The sequence below is a fragment of the Thalassophryne amazonica genome, chromosome 20 (assembly GCF_902500255.1).
Source record: "Thalassophryne amazonica chromosome 20, fThaAma1.1, whole genome shotgun sequence".
Taxonomy (NCBI): Eukaryota; Metazoa; Chordata; class Actinopteri; order Batrachoidiformes; family Batrachoididae; genus Thalassophryne; species Thalassophryne amazonica.
The window spans coordinates 59,635,815-59,663,630 of NC_047122.1; the positions used below are offsets into that span (position 1 = coordinate 59,635,815).

Below are 27,816 nucleotides of genomic sequence, written 5' to 3' on the forward strand. Positions count from 1 at the left end.
GGCCAATAGTGCCCTTAGTTAAAGAATCACCCTTAACCACTAGACCATCACGTCCCCTACTGTTTAGCTACCATTTGGTTTATGTTTGACTTAATGATCCAAACTCACAATTTCAAAGAGCAAAGTAATGTACTTACTCTGTTCTGAAAATAACTCAGAAGGAATACACAAGTTTTTTTTAAATTTCATCAACAAAATGTAAGGAACACATTTGTTTCAGTTGAAGCAGTCGAGATCAATTGAGATCATCTTAACTTCTCTTTGACAAACTGATTTCGAATTGTACATAAAACCCAAATTTCTCATTTCCACTAAAAAATGATACAGTAAAACATGTGATGGTTCTATACAAGATAAAATAATGACAGAGTAAAGAATGTAAATAGACTCACGATTAACTTTAATGGGTGGCGCTATCTAATTTGTGATGAGTGTCAGATAAAGGCCATAAAGATATGAAGGCACATGCATGTATGTCGTTATCTTCATGGTGACGTTGGCTCTTAATTACAGCCGTGCTGCATGAATGTCTCATTACATGTGGACACCATGAAACTACTACTTCCTAACCCAGGACTGGATGACCGAATCCCTTCTCATGGAGATCTAGAGAAGCAGGAGAAAGAGGAATTGGATGGAAGACCCAAGTGGGACAACAAAACCCAGTACATCCTAACTTGTGTGGGCTTTTGTGTTGGTGTTGGCAACGTGTGGCGATTCCCTTACTTGTGTCAAAGTCATGGAGGAGGTAAGATACAAATAGATGCCTGTCCTTGAAACAGTGTCAATAAAATGATACTGTAGTTGAGGAATCCAAGAGTGAAGTGTGAATGTTGTTCTGAGATTTCATTTCATTTTTCAATCTGCCCATTGCACATTAGAATCTGTATGAAATGCAAAATTAAGTGTAAGCAGAAATGTCTGTCTGAAGCCCAGTTGACGGTAATGATGGAAGTAACTCTATAATCACAGCTTTGATTAAAATTATAGTCAACAAACCGGTTAATAATGATCTGTGTCCGGCTCTGTAATATAACATCTTTTGAATGTTATAAAAGGGTGATTCTTAGACTACGGGCACTTTTATGTCCTTTGATCATATTTTATGAAAAAAGGGGAAATTTCACACTTTTATAGTTATCTTTACAATGAAAGTGTTTTAAGAAATTTGTTCTAGTAGTCTATGATGACTTTTTCACCTTTTTTCAGCATCATTATATGCAAATATTGCCGTTTTGTGCTTGTCCCACACCCAGACTTTTGATCTTCAATGATAAAAATGAACAGTAAAAAAACGTTTTTTTCTGTTTTAAAATATCACTGAATAAAATATCAGTAAAATAATCAAAACATCAATCAATCAATCAATCAATTTTTTTTTATATAGCGCCAAATCACAACAAACAGTTGCCCCAAGGCACTTTATATTGTAAGGCAAGGCCATACAATAATTATGTAAAACCCCAACGGTCAAAACGACCCCCTGTGAGCAAGCACTTGGCTACAGTGGGAAGGAAAAACTCCCTTTTAACAGGAAGAAACCTCCAGCAGAACCAGGCTCAGGGAGGGGCAGTCTTCTGCTGGGACTGGTTGGGGCTGAGGGAGAGAACCGGGAAAAAGACATGCTGTGGAGGGGAGCAGAGATCGATCACTAATGATTAAATGCAGAGTGGTGCATACAGAGCACAAAGAGAAAGAAACAGTGCATCATGGGAACCCCCCAGCAGTCTACGTCTATAGCAGCATAACTAAGGGATGGTTCAGGGTCACCTGATCCAGCCCTAACTATAAGCTTTAGCAAAAAGGAAAGTTTTAAGCCTAATCTTAAAAGTAGAGAGGGTGTCTGTCTCCCTGATCTGAATTGGGAGCTGGTTCCACAGGACAGGAGCCTGAAAGCTGAAGGCTCTGCCTCCCATTCTACTCTTACAAACCCTAGGAACTACAAGTAAGCCTGCAGTCTGAGAGCGAAGCGCTCTATTGGGGTGATATGGTACTACGAGGTCCCTAAGATAAGATGGGACCTGATTATTCAAAACCTTATAAGTAAGAAGAATAATTTTAAATTCTATTCTAGAATTAACAGGAAGCCAATGAAGAGAGGCCAATATGGGTGAGATATGCTCTCTCCTTCTAGTCCCCGTCAGTACTCTAGCTGCAGCATTTTGAATTAACTGAAGGCTTTTTAGGGAACTTTTAGGACAACCTGATAATAATGAATTACAATAGTCCAGCCTAGAGGAAATAAATGCATGAATTAGTTTTTCAGCATCACTCTGAGACAAGACCTTTCTGATTTTAGAGATATTGCGTAAATGCAAAAAAGCAGTCCTACATATTTGTTTAATATGCGCTTTGAATGACATATCCTGATCAAAAATGACTCCAAGATTTCTCACAGTATTACTAGAGGTCAGGGTAATGCCATCCAGAGTAAGGATCTGGTTAGACACCATGTTTCTAAGATTTGTGGGGCCAAGTACAATAACTTCAGTTTTATCTGAGTTTAAAAGCAGGAAATTAGAGGTCATCCATGTCTTTATGTCTGTAAGACAATCCTGCAGTTTAGCTAATTGGTGTGTGTCCTCTGGCTTCATGGATAGATAAAGCTGGGTATCATCTGCGTAACAATGAAAATTTAAGCAATACCGTCTAATAATACTGCCTAAGGGAAGCATGTATAAAGTGAATAAAATTGGTCCTAGCACAGAACCTTGTGGAACTCCATAATTAACTTTAGTCTGTGAAGAAGATTCCCCATTTACATGAACAAACTGTAATCTATTAGACAAATATGATTCAAACCACCGCAGCGCAGTGCCTTTAATACCTATGGCATGCTCTAATCTCTGTAATAAAATTTTATGGTCAACAGTATCAAAAGCAGCACTGAGGTCTAACAGAACAAGCACAGAGATGAGTCCACTGTCCGAGGCCATAAGAAGATCATTTGTAACCTTCACTAATGCTGTTTCTGTACTATGATGAATTCTAAAACCTGACTGAAACTCTTCAAATAGACCATTCCTCTGCAGATGATCAGTTAGCTGTTTTACAACTACCCTTTCAAGAATTTTTGAGAGAAAAGGAAGGTTGGAGATTGGCCTATAATTAGCTAAGATAGCTGGGTCAAGTGATGGCTTTTTAAGTAATGGTTTAATTACTGCCACCTTAAAAGCCTGTGGTACATAGCCAACTAACAAAGATAGATTGATCATATTTAAGATCGAAGCATTAAATAATGGTAGGGCTTCCTTGTGCAGCCTGGTAGGAATGGGGTCTAATAAACATGTTGATGGTTTGGATGAAGTAACTAATGAAAATAACTCAGACAGAACAATCGGAGAGAAAGAGTCTAACCAAATACCGGCATCACTGAAAGCAGCCAAAGATAACGATACGTCTTTGGGATGGTTATGAGTAATTTTTTCTCTAATAGTTAAAATTTTGTTAGCAAAGAAAGTCATGAAGTCATTACTAGTTAAAGTTAATGGAATACTCAGCTCAATAGAGCTCTGACTCTTTGTCAGCCTGGCTACAGTGCTGAAAAGAAACCTGGGGTTGTTCTTATTTTCTTCAATTAGTGATGAGTAGAAAGATGTCCTAGCTTTACGGAGGGCTTTTTTATAGAGCAACAGACTCTTTTTCCAGGCTAAGTGAAGATCTTCTAAATTAGTGAGACGCCATTTCCTCTCCAACTTACGGGTTATCTGCTTTAAGCTACGAGTTTGTGAGTTATACCACGGAGTCAGACACTTCTGATTTAAAGCTCTCTTTTTCAGAGGAGCTACAGCATCCAAAGTTGTCTTCAATGAGGATGTAAAACTATTGACGAGATACTCTATCTCCCTTACAGAGTTTAGGTAGCTACTCTGCACTGTGTTGGTATATGGCATTAGAGAACATAAAGAAGGAATCATATCCTTAAACCTAGTTACAGCGCTTTCTGAAAGACTTCTAGTGTAATGAAACTTATTCCCCACTGCTGGGTAGTCCATCAGAGTAAATGTAAATGTTATTAAGAAATGATCAGACAGAAGGGAGTTTTCAGGGAATACTGTTAAGTCTTCTATTTCCATACCATAAGTCAGAACAAGATCTAAGATATGATTAAAGTGGTGGGTGGACTCATTTACTTTTTGAGCAAAGCCAATAGAGTCTAATAATAGATTAAATGCAGTGTTGAGGCTGTCATTCTCAGCATCTGTGTGGATGTTAAAATCGCCCACTATAATTATCTTATCTGAGCTAAGCACTAAGTCAGACAAAAGGTCTGAAAATTCACAGAGAAACTCACAGTAACGACCAGGTGGACGATAGATAATAACAAATAAAACTGGTTTTTGGGACTTCCAATTTGGATGGACAAGACTAAGAGACAAGCTTTCAAATGAATTAAAGCTCTGTCTGGGTTTTTGATTAATTAATAAGCTGGAATGGAAGATTGCTGCTAATCCTCCGCCCCGGCCCGTGCTACGAGCATTCTGACAGTTAGTGTGACTCGGGGGTGTTGACTCATTTAAACTAACATATTCATCCTGCTGTAACCAGGTTTCTGTTAGGCAGAATAAATCAATATGTTGATCAATTATTATATCATTTACCAACAGGGACTTAGAAGAGAGAGACCTAATGTTTAATAGACCACATTTAACTGTTTTAGTCTGTGGTGCAGTTGAAGGTGCTATATTATTTTTTCTTTTTGAATTTTTATGCTTAAGCAGATTTTTGCTGGTTATTGGTGGTCTGGGAGCAGGCACCGTCTCTACGGGGATGGGGTAATGAGGGGATGGCAGGGGGAGAGAAGCTGCAGAGAGGTGTGTAAGACATAATTGGGGTATTCAATGTCATACAACTGTTGTGATTTTTTAAACAAAATGTAGTTGTCCCACACTATTGCCGTAATTTCCACCACAACACTGTAATGTCCCTTTAAAAAGTTTGTATGAAAGATTGTTTGGGTAGTTTCTATGGAGATAAACAGTGACATCAGAGCACATGTCTGACATGGAGGGAATTTTGACTTCATCCATCAACTTTTGAAGAAAAGCCAAGGTAAATATCGCTTGAAATGAAAATATTTTTATTGTATGTAATTTCCAAACATGCCGTAACATCAACTCAGTTTGTAAATTAGTTGTTTTTTTAACGCACAGAGATGTATTTTGCATGCACAAAATGCTAGAGACCACTTCTTAGCTAATATGTGATGTTAGCATAGATTTTTCCCCAAAATACTGTCAGATTGTAATTTCCACCACCGTAATTTCCACCACATTGCATTCTTGGGTGTAAATTACAATGGTGTGGTGGAAATTACATTTACGCGTGCAGGCGCAATTCATAGATCCCCATACACTGCCCTTGCTCTCTCACACACTCATCTCATGGTCACCCCACACATTCAGCCTATGCACACTCTACGCCAGTGACGGTCCTACAATGATTTGCACCCCGGGCAACGCCCTCTCCAGCACCCCGCCCCCTTTCGCGGTGGCCCCGTCCCCAGCGAAAAACGCTTATAATAACTGATAAAAACCACTAATAGTAATGTTATTATTACAACAATGTGGTAATAGTGTAAAAATAACACTTTTTTAGACGATTTTTGACACGTTTATAACTATAATTAACATGCTTATAGCAATTTGCGCGATGTCATTTGGGGTCGGGGTTTCGCGGTGGTGCCACCCCCTCTTGGGTGCCGGCCTGGGCAATTGTTCTCTTATGAATCATCAAACTAGACTAGTTATGCTTACCTATTACACGGCAATAGTGCCCGTAGTTAAAGAATCACCCAAAAATGTCTGTTATTAGGATGTATTTTACTCTATTTTGTTACTAATGTCACTGTTAAGAAGCTAGGTTATACTGGAAACACTGTTTAGCCTGTAGAGAAATGACTAGAGCAGACAGCGAGTGCATTTCCACAATATTTTTTGTCCACCATATTGTGTGAGGAATTGCCATGATGCTTTCAGAGCGATATCAGGCGTTAAAGTGCGCCGAGACCAATCGGAAAGGCATTCTGGCACCTACAATAACTTTTTCCACAACTGATATTAAATTCTAAGGACAAAAACAACTAACACTGCAGCAGAAACAGTTCTGCTCCAACTCATTAACAAGATAAAAAAGTAGTTCATAGGTGGATGAGGAGTGGTAAATGATTAGCAAAAAGCTATATACAAATGTGCTATCACGCATTTCAGACCAAACGACACCTCAATTTTACCAAGACACTTAAAAGACATACTCAGAGTGAGTTTCAGTTCATGCTAATGTGTTGTTCCTTACATTAGCCATGTTAGCTAATGTAATGTAACCACAGCTTGTAGTATCGACCTGAATGTTCTGCGTAGTGTAATAAATCTATAATGTTTGCACTTTAAATAAATATATCCAGTGTGCAGGTGCACATCAGACATGAACAAATCTAAGCCTGGCATCTGTATAGTTGAAGCCTGATTGTGTCATGAACCAACATTTTATAGCACCTTGCTAAGACATAGAGCGGAGTCAATGAAGGCCAGCCAAGGTGAGTGTTGGTTATAAAAATGGTAATAAACATGACAGCTTGCCAAAAGAAAAACATCACAGAGCGGCGTTCGATATGATGATATTAAACGGTCTCATTTTCATGTTATTTGTTGTCAAAACCATGACTCTCAGGCTTCGCTAATTCATTCATTATTTGAAGCCATGCTAACGTTCTGGCTGCTCTGTTAGGGGTCGCACCCGCAGCTCATCTTCATCCTGACATCTACTGATCAATTTGTACCACAATACTATAATATTAGGATTAAAAGTTATTTCTATTGGCTTCTCCAGCAATTATATAATGTTGGCTAGATACAATGGCTTTGTTTATGGCATTTCAAATACAAAAAGTAAATCAGGCTTCTCAATATAAAAATTTCTAAAATTATCTTCCATAGACACAAACTGAAAGTAAATCTCTACAATTTTATATAAATTAATTCAAAATATAAAAGCCAAAATTATGGGTTGCATAAGTAATCAGCCCCTTTAGTATAATACCTGTAAATAATGAGTTTAATTGCCAGTCAGGGGATGGATATATGAACATTTCCACGCTACTGAATATGTCTTGAATTTTATTTACATCAGATATGAAGAAATACAAACAGTATGGCACTCTATGGTAAATCTGTATGGAGTAGACAGTTCTCAAAAACTCTGTACCCCTTCATCATGAAGCTGTATAACTTGGGATTCAAAATGCAAAACATGCACTATGTACAATTTCTCCAATCACAGCCACAGAAGCCTGTAAGCCTTTTGGGTTGTCTGGATGTCTTGGTGGCTTTCCTCATTCTTCTCCTTCATGCACTCACTCAGTTTTTGAGAACTGTCCACTCCACACAGATTTACCATAGAGTGCCATACTGTATATTTCTTCATAACTGATGTAAATAAAGTTCAAGACATATTCAGTGACTTGGAAATGTTCAGGTATCCATCCCCTGAATTGTCTGAAGAAAACTGGCAATTAAACTCAAGCAGAGGGTCACCCCTTTGAGTCTGGTCTGCTTGAGGTTTCTTCCTCAGAGGGAGATTTTCCTTACCACTGTTGCTCTGGGGGTTGGTAAGGTTAGACCTTACCTGTGTGAAGTGCCTTGAGGCAACTCTGTTGGGATTTGGCACTATATAAAGGAAATAAATAAACATTATTTACAGGTATTATACCAAAGGGGTTGATTACTTATGCGACCCATCATCTTGGCTTTTATATTTTTAATTAATTTATATCAAGTTGTAGAGATTTACTTAAAGTTAGAGTCTAAGGAAGATAATTTTAGAAATTTTTACATTGAGAAGGCTGATTTACTTTTTGTATTTGAAATGCCATAAACAAATTAAAATGCATGAAATACCAAGGGGTATGAATACTTCTGCAAGCCACTGTTTATAGAACAACTCCAAATCAACTAGCACTGCCTGAAGATAGTTATGTTATGTGCCGACGCGGGTTGAGGAGCAGACCTGCGTCTGACTGAACCCAGCGCTAAATAACCAGAAAGCGGTTCCAAAAACAAAACATTTATTTCCCTTTCTGTGCAATAATTGTGTACAACATAATATGTGGTTTGTCTGGCGGAGTGAAGGACGGCGCGCTCTCCAGCGCCCAAAGGGATCGAAGCCCGGCGCTTCCGGACTCAAACTCACCGCCAAACACCCCCAGGTGGACACGACAAACTGACTCTGTGAAGGTTAGAAGAGGTGAGGTAAGTCAACAGCTACAACTAATATCCTTCAAAGGCACACACTATCAGCACACATTCAGGTCTGAATTTAAGCTTTATGTAAATGAGCAGCTTCTCACAACAGGTGGAGGATCATCAGTCCGCACGCCACGGCCGTGAGAAGCGAGCTGCACAATTCTCATCAATGTTCAAATATACTGCGTAACAAAATACCAAATTACTATTAACACTTATTCAGACAATCAATCACCTCTGATGTGTGCTGACAGCATGTGTCCCTCACCCGTCCTCCTTCACAGGCACGATGTGTCAAACCCAGGCGCGGTCCTCAGCGTCTCACAAATGAACATCACAAGGTCGAGTTCCCGGCAATTCTGCTTGAATCACTCATGGCTTAAATGCAGAACGCCATCTCATTATCTGCTTCAGCTGAAAGTCTTTAAGTCTGCACGTGAGCATCATCCACAGGTGCTGCGAGTCATTAGGCCTGCACATGAACATCCTCCACAAGTGCAGCCAATAATGTTGATGAGGGTGAAGGACTCTTCTGCCAGCACCTTCTCCACAGACAAAAACCAGTTTGCATACCACCTGGAGAGCAAAGAAAAGAAAACAACACAAAAACATCCAGCCAAACCCCCCAACACACAACAGTTAACTGCTGTAGATTTTTCTTTATCTATTGTAGGTCAGCGGATCACACAGCTTGAGCCCAAAGAAAACGAGTACAAATCATCCAGAAAGTATTCAAAGCGCTTCACTTTTTCCACATTTATAATGTTACAGCCTTATTTCAAAATGGATGAAATTCTTTTTTTTTTTCTCAAAACTCTACACACAATACCCCATAATGGCAATGTGAAAAAGTTTTTTTTTTTAACTTTTTAAAAATGTATTTTAAAAAATACTTAAGAAATCATATGTACATAAGTATTCACAGCCTTTGCCATGAAGCTCAAAATTGAGCTCAGGTGCCTCCTGTTTCCACTGAACATCCTTGAGATGTTTCTACAGCTTAACTGGAATCCACCAGGAGTCTCATCAATCACATTTGTACATGTGATTTTTTTTTCTTTCTTTTTTTTTTTTTTTTTTTTTTATAAATTTACAAAAATTTCAAAAATGTAGAGCTGCTCAACCGACTGAAAGACATGGGAAGAACAAATGAGGGACCAATCCAGCTGGCAAGCAATGATTCACACAGGAGTGGAACATCCAGACAAAAAAACACAGAGGAGAAGAGGAGAAAGAGGAAGAAGCGAGAGTAAGATCCTGATCAGCAGAAGCGTGCTGCAGCAACCATCGGCAGCATCTGTTCAGTCATCTCCACATCCACCATCTCATCCAGAAATCAAGCAAGAGGCAATCTCCCTCACAACCGAGGGATTGCCACGACAACGAACAATAATAGTAATTTTCACAAAACATTACTTATGGAGTGTGAGGAAATTGAATATCAGTTTACAGAAACTTTATACAAGAAGAGAAGCAGGACTTGTACGACCTAATTTGGAGCTCTATTCACCTTATTCAGGAAGTCAGGGTGGGCTGCTCCATTTTGTAAAACAAATTCTTGTTTGCCACTGTGTCTGATGATTATCTGCATATATAATCGAGGGCCACTTTTTTTATGTTATCTTCTCACTCTGTTATGACCTGTAGTCATGGCCTTGGTGGATAAGACTAAAAATCAACTGCCCTCTTAAGGAGATTTTAGCACAGTACCACTTAGGGCTGGGCGATATGTTTTGTTTTGTTTTTGTTTTTTTTTTTCAGAAAAAAAATTGGACTTTAGATTTTTTTCCATTTTTTCCTACTTTTTCAAAGAAAACATTTAGTACAAATGACAGAGATAACTCAAAACAAGTTTTGCTTTTATTTTTATCAAAAACTTAACAAAAGTAACCCTCCTGGAATTGAAGCTCCAATTGTTCTTTAGTTTTAAAAAAAATACACTTGGGTAAATGATTCCACTACAGGAAACTGCTTTTTAGCGATAGTTTGTTTGTTGTACAGCTCTTGTTCTCCTCGTAAAGTGTGCCATTTCTCCCACGTGGCTGGATGCCTGTTTTAGATGCTGGAATAAGTTTGTTGTGCAGCTGCATTTTGTTGCAATGGGCTTTAGACAAATTTTGCAGTGTGCAGTTACTTGTTCCATGTTTGTTGCAGAAATCCCAAACCACTGACCAAACTCACTCTTCGTTAGCGGTAGCCATGTTGTTGTGTGAAGAAAACGGGACAGGGAGGTGGGGGGCTACGGAAGGTACTGGGGTCAAAATGGTGCGCAGTAGCAAGAAGAGAAAAAACTCTTTTTTTTTTTTTTTTTTACTTTTTAAATCGTCCACAACAAAAAATTCAAATTAATTGATAAAATCGATATGTCACTCATAAATCGATATATCGATATATCCTTTGAAAAATAAAATGTCATAGACCTAAATATATGTCACATTAATGACAGTGAATGCATCATTTGAGTTTATGACTGTCATTGTGAAGAAAATCAAATCAATCAAATCAATTTTATTTATATAGCGCCAAATCACAACAAACAGCTGCCCCAAGGTGCTTTATATTGTAAGGCAAAGCCATACAATAATTACAGAAAAACCCCAACGGTCAAAACGACCCCCTGTGAGCAAGCACTTGGCAACAGTGGGAAGGAAAAACTCCCTTTTAACAGGAAGAAACCTCCAGCAGAACCAGGCTCAGGGAGGGGCAATCTTCTGCTGGGACTGGTTGGGGCTGAGGGAGAGAACCGGGAAAAAGACATGCTGTGGAGGGGAGCAGAGATCAATCACTAATGATTAAATGCAGAGTGGTGCATACAGAGCAAAAAGAGAAAGAAACACTCAATGCATTATGGGAACCCCCCAGCAGTCTAAGTCTATAGCAGCATAACTAAGGGATGGTTCAGGGTCACCTGATCCAGCCCTAACTATAAGCTTTAGCAAAAAGGAAAGTTTTAAGCCTAATCTTAAAAGTAGAGAGGGTGTCTGTCTCCCTGATCCGAATTGGGAGCTGGTTCCACAGGAGAGGAGACTGAAAGCTGAAGGCTCTGCCTCCCATTCTACTCTTACAAACCCTAGGAACTACAAGTAAGCCTGCAGTCTGAGAGCGAAGCGCTCTATTGGGGTGATATGGTACTATGAGGTCCCTAAGATAAGAAGGGACCTGACTATTCAAAACCTTATAAGTAAGAAGAAGAATTTTAAATTCTATTCTAGAATTAACAGGAAGCCAATGAAGAGAGGCCAATATGGGTGAGATATGCTATCTCCTTCTAGTCCCCGTCAGTACTCTAGCTGCAGCATTTTGAATTAACTGAAGGCTTTTCAGGGACCTTTTAGGACAACCTGATAATAATGAATTACAATAGTCCAGCCTAGAGGAAATAAATGCATGAATTAGTTTTTCAGCATCACTCTGAGACAAGACCTTTCTAATTTTAGAGATATTGCGTAAATGTAAAAAAGCAGTCTTACATATTTGTTTAATAAGCGCTTTGAATGACATATCCTGATCAAAAATGACTCCAAGATTTCTCACAGTATTACTAGAGGTCAGGGTAATGCCATCCAGAGTAAGGATCTGGTTATACACCATGTTTCTAAGATTTGTGGGGCCAAGTACAATAACTTCAGTTTTATCTGGTTTAAAAGCAGGAAATTAGAGGTCATCCATGTCCTTATGTCTGTAAGACAATCCTGCAGTTTAGCTAATTGGTGTGTGTCCTCTGGCTTCATGGATAGATAAAGCTGGGTATCATCTGCGTAACAATGAAAATTTAAGCAATGCCGTCTAATAATACTGCCTAAGGGAAGCATGTATAAAGTGAATAAAATTGGTCCTAGCACAGAACCTTGTGGAACTCCATAATTAACCTTAGTCTGTGAAGAAGATTTCCCATTTACATGAACAAATTGTAATCTATTAGATAAATATAATTCAAACCACCGCAGCGCAGTGCCTTTAATACCTATGACATGCTCTAATCTCTGTAATAAACGTTTATAATCAACAGTATCAAAAGCAGCACTGAGGTCTAATAGAACAAGCACAGAGATGAGTCCACTGTCTGAGGCCATAAGAAGATCATTTGTAACCTTCACTAATGCTGTTTCTGTACTATGATGAATTCTAAAACCTGACTGAAACTCTTTGAATAGACCATTCCTCTGCAGATGATCAGTTAGCTGTTTAACAACTACCATTTCAAGAATTTTTGAGAGAAAAGGAAGGTTGGAGATTGGCCTATAATTAGCTAAGATAGCTGGGTCAAGTGATGTCTTTTTAAGTAATGGTTTAATTACTGCCACCTTAAAAGCCTGTGGTACATAGCCAACTAATAAAGATAGATTGATCATATTTAAGATCGAAGCATTAAATAATGGTAAGGCTTCCTTGAGCAGCCTGGTAGGAATGGGGTCTAATAGACATGTTGATGGTTTGGATGAAGTAACTAATGAAAATAACTCAGACAGAACAATCTGAGAGAAAGAGTCTAACCAAATACCGGCATCACTGAAAGCAGCCAAAGATAACGATACGTCTTTGGGATGGTTATGAGTAATTTTTTCTCTAATTGTTAAAATTTTATTAGCAAAGAAAGTCATGAAGTCATTACTAGTTAAAGTTAAAGGAATACTCGGCTCAATAGAGCTCTGACTCTTTGTCAGCCTGGCTACAGTGCTGAAAAGAAACCTGGGGTTGTTCTTATTTTCTTCAATTAGTGATGAGTAGTAAGATGTCCTAGCTTTACGGAGGGCTTTTTTATAGAGCAACAGACTCTTTTTCCAGGCTAAGTGAAGATCTTCTAAATTAGTGACACACCATTTCCTCTCCAACTTACGGGTTATCTGCTTTAAGCTGCAAGTTTGTGAGTTATACCACGGAGTCAGGCTCTTCTGATTTAAAGCTCTCTTTTTCAGAGGAGCTACAGCATCCAAAGTTGTCTTCAATGAGGATGTAAAACTATTGACGAGATACTCTATCTCACTTACAGAGTTTAGGTAGCTACTCTGCACTGTGTTGGTATATGGCATTAGAGAACATAAAGAAGGAATCATATCCTTAAACCTAGTTACAGTGCTTTCTGAAAGACTTCTAGTGTAATGAAACTTATTCCCCACTGCTGGGTAGTCCATCAGAGTAAATGTAAATGTTATTAAGAAATGATCAGACAGAAGGGAGTTTTCAGGGAATACTGTTAAGTCTTCAATTTCCATACCATAAGTCAGAACAAGATCTAAGATATGATTAAAGTGGTGGGTGGACTTACATTTTGAGCAAAGCCAATTGAGTGTAATAATAGTTTAAATGCAGTGTTGAGGCTGTCATTCTCAGCATCTGTGTGGATGTTAAAATCGCCCACTATAATTATCTTATCTGAGCTAAGCACTAAGTCAGACAAAAGTTCTGAAAATTCACAGAGAAACTCACAGTAACGACCAGGAGGACGATAGATAACAACAAATAAAACTGGGTTTTGGGACTTCCAGTTTGGATGGACAAGACTAAGAGTCAAGCTTTCAAATGAATTAAAGCTCTGTCTGGGTTTTTGATTAATTAATAAGCTGGAATGGAAGATTGCTGCTAATCCTCCGCCTCGGCCCGTGCTACGAGCGTTCTGGCAGTTAGTGTGACTCGGGGGTGTTGACTCATTTAAACTAACATATTCATCCTGCTGTAACCAGGTTTCTGTAAGGCAGAATAAATCAATATGTTGATCAATTATTATATCATTTACTAACAGGGACTTAGAAGAGAGAGACCTAATGTTTAATAGACCACATTTAACTGTTTTAGTCTGTGGTGCAGTTGAAGGTGCTATATTATTTTTTCTTTTTGAATTTTTATGCTTAAATAGATTTTTGCTGGTTATTGGTAGTCTGGGAGCAGGCACCGTCTCTACGGGGATGGGGTAATGAGGGGATGGCAGGGGGAGAGAAGCTGCAGAGAGGTGTGTAAGACTACAACTCTGCTTCCTGGTCCCAACCCTGGATAGTCACGGTTTGGAGGATTTAAGAAAATTGGCCAGATTTCTAGAAATGAGAGCTGCTCCATCCAAAGTGGGATGGATGCCGTCTCTCCTAACAAGACCAGGTTTTCCCCAGAAGCTTTGCCAATTATCTATGAAGCCCACCTCATTTTTTGGACACCACTCAGACAGCCAGCAATTCAAGGAGAACATGGGGCTAAACATGTCACTCCCGGTCCGATTGGGGAGGGGCCCAGAGAAAACTACAGAAAAAAGTAAGGGTTTATTTGGACTAGGTTTTCTGGTGTGGTCAAACTGACCAGTGTTTGCAGTAAATGAAGATTTTATACTGTTGTATTTATGTCATTTACTTTTGTTTGAGAAATACTGCTTAGATTGCCTACATCATTTCTTTAATTTGTTGATATTGATGTTTTTTTCTCATTTAAACAATGAAACAACTGATCAGATGAATTTTCTAGGTGCATTTTTGATTCCATATTTGCTCCTGCTGATATTGGAAGGAACACCTCTCCTGCTGATGGAGTTTGCCATTGGCCAGCGCCTCAGGAAAGGCAGTGTAGGAGTGTGGAAGAGCATCAACCCTTATTTGGCCGGCACCGGTAAGTCACCAAAAAGCACCGAAGTGGAAGGAAATAGGGTATTTTAAATTTATTTATTTTAAATTTGTAGTCCTTAAGTGTGAAAAACTATGCATCCACTGAATTTTGTAGCATTTATAAGGTCTATCAGAAAAGTATCGTACCTTTTTATTTTTAAAAAAAACTATATGGATTTGAATGAATAGCTTCAACGTTAAGTTCATTCATTGTAACTGCAGACAGTAGCAATACCATGACTGCACAAAACACTGATCAAAAGTAAATCTTACGAGGTCTATTAGAAAAGTATCCGACCTTATTATTTTTTTCAAAAACCATATGGATTTGAATCACGTGTGATTACACCAATCATGCTTGAACCCTCGTGCGCATGCGTGAGTTTTTTCACGCATGTCGGTGACTTCATTTCCCTGTGGGCAGGCCTTGAGTGAGATGTGGTCCCGCCCTCTCGGCTGAATTCCTTTGTTTCACACGCTGCTCGAGACGGCGCGCGTTGCTTTATCAAAATTTTTTCTGGACCTGTGAGGAATATCCGAGTGGACACTATTCGAGAAATTAAGCTGGTTTTCGGTGAAAAGTTTAACGGCTGATGAGAGATTATGGGGTGTTTCTGTCGGTGTAAGGACTTCCCACGGAGCGGGACGTCGCGCAGCGCTTCCAGGTGCCGTTGTTGGCCTGTTTCGACATTAAAACATCCTAATTTAAGGCTTAATTCACCCAGGACGTTGTGAGAGAACAGAAAAGATTCAGAAGAGGCCGGCATGAGGACTTTATGCGGACATTCCACTGTTTAAGGACATTTTTTAATGAAAGACGTGCGCGCAAATCTGTGTGCGCCACGACAGGAAAAACACCTCCGTGTTGAAAACTGTTTGTAAAATTCAGGTGGCTTTTGATGGCTTTCAACAAGTGAGTAACTGAGAAATTGTTTAACAGCTTGGGCATGTTCCAACTTGCCCGTTAAGGTTTCCAACAGAGGTGTTTTTCCTGTCGCGACCCCCCTTAACGCTGAAGCTACTTATGGTTAATACCATAGCATGCAATACATAAACTTTATTGTCCACAATGTAGAAATTTGAATTTGAGTAATGCCTTACATTATATGAGTGTATAAACTGAGTGTGCTTTTATTATGAAAGACATTCGGCAGAATAAGATAACAGCAGGACCTGACAGAGATATCACCAGTAGAGGTGGGCGGATCGATCCTAATATCGATACCAACGCTGGTATTGATATGGAACGATCCTCATGTAAAAAGATCGATACTCAAGCTTTTTTTCTGTCCTGCACGCACTGACTGCTGTGCACGCAGATTCATCAAAGTCTACTCTGTCTGTAAGAGCAGCGCTGCGCTGTGTCACACAACACAGAGCAGCGCACCCTTGTATGCGTGGTTTGTCAGCCCTCTACCTCAGGAGATTTTAAGTTGTGTTGAGTGATTATTTTTTAAACAAAAATGTTGATTGTGATAATAAAGTATTTTGTTGTCACGTACAATGTCTGGCGAAATTCTATCCTAAGTCTTTTGGATCCTTTGGATCTATGAAGGTTAAATATGAAAACGTATCGGTATCTGTATCGATATTGGCGATACTGGGCTTGTATTTACTTGGTATCGGATCAATACCAAAATTCCTGGTATCACCCACCTCTAATCACCAGTGCAAAGTCCGCAGAAGGCAAAACATTTTTAAGACAAGTGCAAAATTTACAAATTTCACAAGTTTCATTTTATTGTGTTCATGATGCTGCTTGTTTCACACGACCAACAAATGTAAGGACAAATAGTGCTATTTAAAAATGTCCTTTTTCCACTGAAAAAGGACATTTTGGTGCTGTGACTTCATATATCATAGCAAAAATAACAATATTTCTCTATTTTACAGTGATTTCTCCACAATTAATGTCAAGTGATATTACATCATCTGATGTTCTACAGGTGTAGCATCGATGCTGGTGTCATTACTGATTGGACTGTATTATAACATCATAATAGCGTTGTTGTGTGGGACGCTGAAGAGGAGGTACTGCTGGCCCACCACCACCAGAGGGCGCCCTGCCTGGAGTGCGGGCTCCAGGCACTAGAGGGCGCTGCCGCCTTGCAGGAGCAGCCAGAGTGACAGCTGTCACCCATCACCTGCGACAGCTGTCATCAATCATCGGATCTGCAGGGGTATATCAGCAGGACGGCATCTCCACCTCATCGCCGAGATATCGTTTCTACTGAGAAGGTAACGTGCTCAGCTGACTGTTTAACAGTGATCTTTGTGACTTTTGTGTTTTGCTCTGAGTATTTTCCAACGAGAGGTGGAGGTAACTTACCTGCCGTTCGGATTCCTGGGTGCGAACGCACCCTCCTTTGATTGTCCTTTGTTCCTCGCCAGCAGTACCAGGTCCGACACGCGGAGGCAGTGGCCACCTGGGAGTTCGGGACTTGGCGGCTCCAGTATTCCCGGGGTCTGGTGGCAGAGGAAACCGTGTGGTTCCGGTTCTACTTTGGAGAGGCGTCTCCTATCTTCGAGCCTGCCCACACGACACCTGTGTGAATTCGACTTTGTCTGTTATTGTAATCTGTTGTACTTGTTGTGCATATTCACAACAGTAAAGTGTGTTATTTGACCTATTCCATTGTCCGTTCATTTGCGCCCCCTGTTGTGGGTCCGTGTACTTACACTTTCACAACAAGCGTGGGCCTTATGGTATTTATTCAATTCCTTTCAAGAACCCCTGCCTTGGGAACAATGTCCTCTCAATGAAAATAAGACAGGTATTCATTCCACACAAGCGTGCATGCCAAAACTCAGCGATAGCAACCCAGTGTGTCAAGATTTTGTCCCAGACTGTCAGTGGTGAGCACAGCTAATCTAAAAGTTAGCTTTATTAGCCGCTAATCTGCTAGCTAAAAAAAACTGCGATAACACTACATTGATAAACCACTAAAACATTTAACTTAAAGCTACTGATGACTTTCATTATATGAAAATCAGACCAAAATATTTGAAATCTTAATATGTTGTAGCATAAACATAGAGGTTTCCAAAAAGGTTTAGCGTGCCAAGATCAGATGAAGATGATGTACATAAATGTTAAATGAACAAATGGAAGTAAATAGTAGCTTACCATCAGCATACAGTTTATTCACAGGACAGAACGTGTCATGTTGACGTGTCACATTGACTAGAGTGCCTTGATTGGAGAATGGTGTCAACTCAGAACATGGAGCCATTTTGGGTCTAACGGCGCTGAACTACTGAATGGACCTTTTATGTTTTCAACAATCTGTACAATCTTGAAGCCCTTGCTGTGACTAATTGTGCATCCAAACGCACAGCAACCTGGCATTTTCAGCGAATAAATAAATAAAATATCAATCAATCAATCAATTTTTTTATATAGCGCCAAATCACAACAAACAGTTGCCCCAAGGCGCTTTATATTGTAAGGCAAGGCCATACAATAATTATGTAAAACCCCAACGGTCAAAACGACCCCCTGTGAGCAAGCACTTGGCTACAGTGGGAAGGAAAAACTCCCTTTTAACAGGAAGAAACCTCCAGCAGAACCAGGCTCAGGGAGGAGCAGTCTTCTGCTGGGACTGGTTGGGGCTGAGGGAGAGAACCAGGAAAAAGACATGCTGTGGAGGGGAGCAGAGATCGATCACTAATGATTAAATGCAGAGTGGTGCATACAGAGCAAAAAGAGAAAGAAACAGTGCATCATGGAAACCCCCCAGCAGTCTACGTCTATAGCAGCATAACTAAGGGATGGTTCAGGGTCACCTGATCCAGCCCTAACTATAAGCTTTAGCAAAAAGGAAAGTTTTAAGCCTAATCTTAAAAGTAGAGAGGGTGTCTGTCTCCCTGATCTGAATTGGGAGCTGGTTCCACAGGAGAGGAGCCTGAAAGCTGAAGGCTCTGCCTCCCATTCTACTCTTACAAACCCTAGGAACTACAAGTAAGCCTGCAGTCTGAGAGCGAAGCGCTCTATTGGGGTGATATGGTACTACGAGGTCCCTAAGATAAGATGGGACCTGATTATTCAAAACCTTATAAGTAAGAAGAAGAATTTTAAATTCTATTCTAGAATTAACAGGAAGCCAATGAAGAGAGGCCAATATGGGTGAGATATGCTCTCTCGTTCTAGTCCCCGTTAGTACTCTAGCTGCAGCATTTTGAATTAACTGAAGGCTTTTTAGGGAACTTTTAGGACAACCTGATAATAATGAATTACAATAGTCCAGCCTAGAGGAAATAAATGCATGAATTAGTTTTTCATGTAAATCCAGCTGGAAATAGCTGGATTTACATGCAGACATGGTAACAGCCAACGCTATTTTTGCTTCAAGATGGCACCATGAGTCATGTGACCAATTTTTTGGACTTGTCATGTTGCCACGCTCTCTAATAAAGGCACTCTAACACTAGTGTGTCACGTCTAACAGGTGGGACTTGCACATGTCGTTAAACAGCTAAACCACTGCTAGCTCTTTAAATCTGCTGAGTAAGTAAGTAAGCTCTGCTGCCATGACTGTTGTGTGGGCCGCCCGAAAAGGAGGTACTGCTGGCTCAACACCAGAGGGCGCCCTGCCTGTCGTCGGGCTTCGGGCACCAGAGGGCGCAGTCGCCGCAGGAGTCTACCAGGAGCCCAGAGCTGACAGCTGTCACAAATCATCTCATCACCATCACATCCCATAAAAGCCTAGGAGAATCATCAGAACTCTGCCGAGTTATCAGCTTACCCGTCAGGTAAACAACTCAGCCGTTTTGTGCCGTACGCACACGTTTTTGCATCTGAGCTTTTTGCAGTCGTAACCTTTTTGTACACTTGCAGCTTGTAGCCGAGTTTGTGGAAGTTGGAAGGAGTTGGCGTTTCCACTCCTCACTCCAGACTTGTTAAGTGATACATAAGGCACTGCACATACTCTGTGTTCCTGTGTTTGGAGGTGGAGGTTTTCCCTCAGGAAGGAACTGTATTTTTTGCTGACTGTTAGCTGGGTGTACACACACCCACCTCTCACCTGTCTGTTCTTCCTGCCAGCAGTACCAGATCTGACAGCTGGAAGCGGTGGCCACCTGGGGACTTGGGACGTGGCAGCTCCAGTGTATTGCAGGTCTCCGTTGGCAGTGGAACCTCGTGGGTCCCGGCTCTTCTCTGGATAGGCGTCTCCTACCCTCGGGCCTGCCCACAAGTCACCTTTTTGTGGAATTAATTGACAGACTAAAAGCAGTATTTTGACCTGTTGTGCAAATTTGCAGTAATAAATTGTATTTATTGGCATCTCTATTGGCCGTTCATTTACACCCCTGGTGTGGGTCAGTGCATTACACTTTCCCCAACAATGACGTCAAATTGGTGTTTGGTAACTTCCCGGACAACAACTTTCATCAAACTGCTGAGAGAAGGTGACGATACCAAACACCAATTTGACATCAGGGCAGCAGCACTTACAGTGACTCAGCAGATTTAAAGAGCTAGCAGTCCTTTAGCTGTTTAGCGACATGTGCAAGTCCAATATGTCAGATGTGACACATCAATGTGACATGTTGTTTTGGTGATAGCTGAAAGTATTAAACAAGTAAGAAATATTAACAAATTAAAATGTACATGAAAAACAATTTTAATAATTCCATCTCCTCCTTGTTCTCTTTTCCTGATGCATCAATTTTGCTTATCAGATTAGCGTATATAAGATTCAACAAGAGCAAACATATGACTTTAGGGTCCACAAATGTTTTTGCCCGTTAAACTTTATTTTAAAATAAGGCTAATTGGCTTAACATTTGCAGACCTAAATCAAGTTTAAGCTAATTGTTCTCAAAGTTAACTGAAAAGCTAATCCACTCCGGTAATGATAACGTTAGCTTTGCTAATTAGCCATTAGCTGATTAGCTCAACTGTGCCCACCACTGCAGACTGTACATGCTTTATCTGTTGCCTCTGCAGGTTTTGTGCCGGAGTGTGAACAGAGTTCCACTATTGATTACTATTTTTACCGAGTGAGTTTGAATAGTACGCCGTCCATAGCGGACTCTGGAGGGATCCACTGGCCCGTGGTATTATGTTTATTCACTGCCTGGATAATCACATGGATCTGCTTCATAAAGGGGATCAAAACGTCAGGCAAGGCCTGCTGAACCCTCAGTCACTTCTCATGCATTCCTGTGCATTTCACACTAATATGGAATCAAACATTGGTGTAATTCCAAACACACTGTCTCAAAATCAATGTTTGCATTTGTTTGTTTCTTCTGTAGGCCGTGTATGTCACATCGATCATGCCTTACATTGTGCTGACCATCTTTCTGATCCGAGGACTGACTCTTAACGGTGCCGTGACTGGAATCAAGTATCTTTTTACACCGGATGTAAGCATCCGATCTAAATACTGCACTGTATACCTCAGCAGAAGTGTAGCAACATTGAAACGATGCCTTCATCTGGCAGGTGAATGAGCTAATGAACCCACAAACGTGGCTGGATGCAGGCGCCCAGGTTTTTTATTCCTTTGGTTTGGCAATGGGGAGCCTGATCTCGTTTTCAAGCTACAACTCTGTACAGTAAGACACATTACAAAAGTATTGTGGCACTTTAGGACACAAATGTTAAAGTTAAGACAAAATTGGTAGAAACCAAAGCAGATAACTGGCATTCTCATTTCCATAATGTGTAATATTTATTTTCTTTTTCTTATTTTCCTCAAGCAACAACTGCGTAAATGATGCGTTGACCCTGTCTGCTATAAGTGGTTTCACTTCAATCTACAGTGCCACTGTTATTTACACCATTGTTGGATTCAGGGCCACAAATAAATATGATAAATGCATCAGTGAGTGAGTAGTCACAGTACTCCACAAAAATGAATATTGTGATGATGAATTAGGAGTAGGTGTGGTTGCCAGTGAGACAGACAATTTCCCTGCACACAAAGCTTGAAGAAGAAATTTAGCCACGAAAGAAAAAAACAGAGTTAGAGATGGTTTTGGGTGTCACAGAAATCTACTAAATCTGAGTAATAAACTATTTTGTGATTGTTTTGCAAGGTTCTTTCCTCCCCAAGTTGCTCTTGGTGTGCAGTCGAGCACCTTGCATGGCAGCACGATGACATTGGTGTGTGATCATCAGTTTCAGATGGAAAAGTGCAATAGAAATGCAGTCCATTTCACTAAATCAAAATTTAGCCCCTTATTTTGCAAAGCTATAACTATATATCTAGATATAACACATTAATGTTGCATAAAATATGCTATATAAGCCCTCTGTGTTAATTTCACGCATGCAGATACTAATTTACAACATATTTCTTCCTAGTAACATCATAAAATTACTAAATGGCTTTGACCTTCCTGAAGAAAGCATCACTACAAGTAATTATGAGGCTGCCCTCAAACGACTAAACAGCTCCTATCCAGATAATGTCCATGGGTTGGGTATTGAAAACTGTCAGTTGGACAAACTTCTCAAAAGTGTAAGTAGCACAAACCCCCAACCACAGTTCCTGCAGGGTCCCCCCCACTTCCATCTGCATTGTGACCAACATGTGTTTGCTCAGGGAGTGGAGGGACCAGGTTTGGGCTTCATTGTGTTCACAGAAGCCATCACCTTGATGCCTGCTTCTCCAGCCTGGTCTGTTCTCTTTTTCATCATGCTTCTCTGCTTGGGGATCTCAAGCCAGTTTGGCAACATGGAGGGAGTGATGGTCCCTTTTCGAGACCTTCAGCTTTATCCACAAAAATGGCCCCAAGAAGGACTGACTGGTAACTTTGTTTTAAAAACCAGCTTCATCTACAAGCAAAGTCTACTGTTATTATTGATTCTGGTTTGTATCACAATTTGTCTTTTTTTCATATATTTCAGGAACAATATGTGCTGCCTGCTTCATCATCTCGCTCCTGTTTACCCAGCAATCAGGGATTTATTGGCTAACTGTCTTTGACAGATTTGCTGGATCTGTTCCACTTCTGGTTGTTGGATTCTTTGAGATGATTGCTGTTGCTTACATCTACGGAATAGATCGGTTTGTGTTTATTACAACTATTTCACAGTTTCAACTACCCCCTGTGTTCACAAGTTATCCTTTAAATGTTTAATGTTGTCAGTAAGTCATGTTTGACCTGTTTAGTATTTTGTAGTTTCGGGCCATCTTCAACAGGGCTACATTGTGTTGATAAACTGTGATATAACGAGGAAACCAAAGGTTTTCCAGGCATTATCCTGCATTATTTTAAAATTTTAAGAAAATATGGAGCATTATTTTGGAATTGCCACCATAGAAATGTCATTTAAACCTTAATTTGGCATTGGTAGTGTACGAACCTCTATGGAGCATCATGTTTAAGAAATACTCCTTGTCCTTGATTAATATGGGATAAACTTGAGGTAAAGTAGCATAGTGTCATGCAGCATTGAAAGCATCATAATGGTCCTTTTCAGTTGATTGGGTACACACAAGGAGCATCAAGTTTATACCATTGGAATGAAATCATAATGGACACTACATCTTGATTTTTTTCCCACTAGTAGGGCACTCATCAAGACACATTATACACTCAAAAAACTGACTCATTGGATTGGATTTCCATCTAATAAATATATGTAAACCCAACTAAATGAAATTAAATTATCTTGCATAGATGTGCTTTATTTGAGTTGGGGTTACATATATTTATTAGATAGAAATCCTGCTCATAACTGAATTGAGTTCATCCAGTGAGTCATTTTTTTGTGTATTTTCTTGCTGTAGAGCAGGGGTGGGCAATTAATTTTTACAAGGGGCCACATAGGGAACCTGAATTATGTCCGAGGGCCACACATTGATAACTCAGCTGTCTCCCATTAGAACTTTTACAAAAAATTACCTATTTAATAGCTTTTATAGGTAATTTTTGTTATTGTAATATGTAAATATTTAAATATACCTAAATAAACATCTCGAATGATTTGCAATACACAAGCTTGACATTTTTAATATATGTAATAATAATCACAGACCTCATGAGGGCCGGACATAGACATGCAAAGGGCCACATGTGGCCCCCGGGCCGCAGTTTGCCCAGGTCTGCTGTAGAGGGAAAATCCTCATAATTTATTGTATAAAGAGTTTCCGTAAGACCCCTTAATCCTTTCTTTCCCATATGAAGGGCAGCCAATATTGCAATTCCTCTTGTTTCTGTCACTCTCAAGGGCACTTTGGTGACACTTTGACACTATGGAGGCACCAGAAGGGTGCTGTTAAACCCTTTCCTCCATCCCTGAGTCCTACAGTGCCTAAAGTGTTCAAAAATAGTATGGAAGCCTTTAATTCACAGGCAATATAAAGACTGATCTTAGTCTGATAATGAAATGTGGTTGGGCGTGTAGCTGGTGCAGTCCTATCTTACATCACCAGAAATCATTTGTGCCTAGACCAACAAATGCCAGGTCTAAAGTCTAACATATTAATACCCTAGCCCCAACAGGAACTGCTGCTTTAAAGATGGTAATCCTTGCAATGGTGAACATTGCAAAGATTGATTTTTAAAACATCAAACAGATGTAATCGTAGATGTACTGTCATTTCAACACATTGACCACCCCATGTACGTAAGGTGAAATGTAACATCCTGACATTGACCATTCACAAGCACTGATAACACTATGTAACACAATTTTTGTTCCTGGCTTCTAAGTGTTATATTTCAACTGCTTATGTCTAAAGTCTATGGAAAAATGACTACATTCAGCACAAACTTTGATTTTATTTTTTAACGTTCTAGAAAGTTCTAAAAGTTTCTTGAAATTTCTAGATAATTCTGGAAACTTCTAGAAAATTCTGGACAGTTCTAGCAGTTAAAGAATATTCTAGAAGACTACTCAGTAGTTGTGAAGGCGAATCGAGAATATTCTTGAAAACAGACAAATTTCAAAATATCATTGTCCTGATCACAGAAGCAAAGTTTCTGTGGAATAACAGCTATTTTCCATTTATTTAAGGCATAACAGGTTAGGAAAACACACTGTGTACCCAGGAACAAAACAAAAATAAAAATTTGTTACATAGTGTAATGCATGTTTTTTTTTTTCAACAAGTTAGCCCAATTTAATCTTTGCTTATTTTCATATTAATGGAATATGTGGCACCAATTTTGATAGGCGGATTTAAAATATTATTCTCTGTTGATTCTGGCAATGTCAAAGATTTTGAGTAAGTACATTTTAAGTAATGCTTGAATGTTAATGTTTCCATTACAACTAAAATAATGCATTTTTGATTTGCTGAACTTTTTTCCAGTTTTGTTTATTTACACATCAGTTTGACATCTTACCTCAAATTATCAGAATAATATTAGTATTTTCTATAGCTATATGAGGTTTGGATAGTAAATATACCATTGCAGAGCTATAGTACTTCAAACATACTGTCAGTTGGGAAAAAAAAAAACAAAAACAAAACAGAGTAGATCTTAATAAGGGGTATGTTTGTAGATGTCTTGATGAATAAATTTTAAAAATAGTACAATTTTGTTTGGAGAACTTGTGATATTGCACACATACAAATGGTTGAACTACTATATATGCAATCAACGTGAAGCACAAAACATTGTGAAAATAAAGTTACAAGTTACTTTAGGTACCTTTTTACCAGCCACATATTGACTAATACTATACTTGAACAAACATAAAAGCTAATTACATTTTTGTATGCAGGTTCAATGAGGACATGGAGTTTATGGTCGGTTATAAACCCGGCTTCTTTTGGCAGGCTACATGGAGAGCCATCAGTCCTCTCATCACACTGGTTATCTTAATTTTCTATATGGTTAATCAGGTCCAAGGGCAGCTCATCTATTCAGTCTGGGATCCTCAATCTGTAAGAACAAAAGTTCATGAAAGCACTCGCAATGTTCATTTCGATTTAAGTACCCTTCATACTATCTAATGTTGTAATTTTGTTATTGTGCTCCATAACAAAATACACATGTATATGTTTTATAGCATTTCCGTTTTCGTTTTTTTTTTTTTCTTTTTTGTAAATTACAGACGTAAAGTCAGTAATCTTTGAAGTCCTAAACATTGTCCCAGATACAAGTTTTCATTTCCATGACTGTTACATTTTAACCTTCACCTAATTTTGGAACATTCCAATAACTCCAGTTGTGTCAATGTGTGTTTAACAGGAGGATTTTCCATCCCTGTCATCATACTGCCTTGAATGCAACGTGAGCACTACACCTGCTTACACCCGCCTACTGCACTTCACTTTGCAGCCAATCACATAGCCACTGATTCACAACAGTCTAAGGGCCGCCCACATGGGGGCCAGCCTAGACTCAGGAATAAAAGAATCATGGCTCTTTGTCCAAACGTTGCATGTGGTTTATTCGAAAGATCCCAGCGCTGCTAGATGACTCTCTGTTATCAGTGTAGGCACCTTTCAATACAACATTTAAACTTTGAAGTCTGCTTCCTGTCCAATTCTTTTTGAGATCATTCACCACATAAAAGAACAAACACAATACACTATATTATCTGCTGGTGTTGGTTTCATCAGCATCCTATTATTGTTATTGGTACAGTAACAGTGTTTTGGTATTGCCTCTCTTCAAATTTTAAAGAATCAGTTGACCTGGGAGGGGTATTGATCACGTTTTTATTTGGCTTTTGAGAACCAGCTCTTATGTTCAGTGATGACGCTCCCTCACAATGCGAGGCAGCATCAGCTTTAACATTTTTGGCCACGTGGTGCATTTCTCTCAGCGTGATCCTATGCCTTTTTGCATAAAATCCAAAACACCCACTGCTGTGTAGATCGCACATCATCAAAGGAAGTGTAGTTACTATACAATATAAGGACTATAAAGTTTAATAGAGCTGTTATTACAGAGTGGACTTGAAATGAGAGAGTCATGCGTTTAATGTTTGACACTGAGCAGGGCTTAATTTGAAGGGGAGCAAGCCGGAGCGCGCTCCGGAACCTCTGACGTTGGCTCCGCCAGCTATTTATCCCTTTATCTACGGCGATGGCGCCCACGCCATATTTTCCATATGTATCAAAGTGCATTGTTAAGCTAACACCAAGGGCTTTCCAATGATATATGGTGTATTACGGTAAACGTAAGCCTGTAATGTCATAACGCAGAGGAAAAACACGGAAGTTTCACACGAGTGCGCCGCTGATTCTCATTACCGTAAGTTCTCATGTAAGCCCTCACTCTGAAAAATTTCAACACTGACAGCAAGCCAAGAACCTGTGCTTTCCAACAGTATGCCATATGTTGCATATATTACGGTGAAGTGCGTTCGGTGACTTTTGAAACGAGGGAAAAGTATGAAAAAGAGCGCAAAAGTGACAGAAAAGAACAGAGACAGACAGCAAACATAAATGTAGTAATTTTTGAGGAAAAGGCAGGGTGTTAGTGTCATTTGTGAAGGTGTGTGTGCGTGTTTGTGTGGGTGTGCAGTTTATTTTAAGTGTGGCGCACAGCATTGTTCGCAAGCCCCCCTTCCCCCCACCCCCACCCTTCTTGTTTTTCTGCACCGGAGCCACCCATCCTCTGCGCTCCAGGACCTCCCACTTTACAAATTAAGCACTGACACTGAGTAATGTGGAGAGACCATCAGATAAAGAAAAAACTAATAAAACTAGAAATACAAACACACACACAAATGTCAAGACTTAATTTGCACCACCGACAGATATTGGGGCATGGAAAACTCCACTGAATTATGGAGGTGACCCGGATCCGGATTGTCGGACGTCAGAAATCTCTGATTTTTGCAAATGCGGACACCTTGAAACTACTACTTCCTAACCCAGGAGACCTGGGTTAGCGAATCCCTTCCTATGAGAACCTAGAGAGGCAGGAGAAAGAGGAGGCAAATGACAGACCTAAGTGGCACAACAAAGTCCAGTACATTTTAAACCATGTGAGTTTTTGTATTAGTGTTGGCAATGTGTGGCGATTCCCTTACTTGTGTCAAAGTCATGGAGGAGGTACATTAAAAGGAA

The 27,816-nt window shown here is 39.7% G+C and overlaps 1 protein-coding gene and 1 long non-coding RNA gene across 2 annotated transcripts; one reads left to right on the top strand and one right to left on the bottom strand.

Moving 5' to 3' along the window:
- The first annotated feature begins 536 nt into the window (after positions 1-536).
- LOC117502281 (sodium-dependent neutral amino acid transporter B(0)AT1-like) lies at positions 537-25,998 on the top strand. Its single transcript, XM_034161331.1, has 13 exons — positions 537-748; positions 14,688-14,828; positions 16,771-16,825; positions 17,516-17,598; positions 20,775-20,956; positions 21,086-21,196; positions 21,276-21,388; positions 21,533-21,661; positions 22,140-22,296; positions 22,381-22,585; positions 22,686-22,845; positions 25,570-25,677; positions 25,985-25,998. Exons 1-12 carry the CDS (start codon positions 550-552, stop codon positions 25,613-25,615), a joined length of 1,581 nt encoding a protein of 526 aa, XP_034017222.1. The 5' UTR covers positions 537-549; the 3' UTR covers positions 25,616-25,677; positions 25,985-25,998.
- On the bottom strand, positions 4,840-26,464 carry LOC117502282. The gene is made up of 4 exons (XR_004558256.1): positions 26,327-26,464; positions 15,875-15,879; positions 14,385-14,388; positions 4,840-4,852 (listed from the first exon to the last, which is right to left on the bottom strand). It is a non-coding gene; the product is annotated as an uncharacterized LOC117502282 (long non-coding RNA).
- Between the last annotated feature and the right edge of the window lie 1,352 nt (positions 26,465-27,816).

Bases quoted from the DNA above. Each gene is read 5' to 3' on its own strand.
- LOC117502281 (XM_034161331.1), top strand. From the start codon at position 550: ATGAAACTACTACTTCCTAACCCAGGACTGGATGACCGAATCCCTTCT. The intron at 16,826-17,515 runs AGCGTTGTTGTG...ACTTTCACAACA, and splicing joins CTGTATTATAACATCATAAT to AGCGTGGGCCTTATGGTATT. The intron at 21,389-21,532 runs GTAAGACACATT...ATTTTCCTCAAG, and splicing joins TCAAGCTACAACTCTGTACA to CAACAACTGCGTAAATGATG.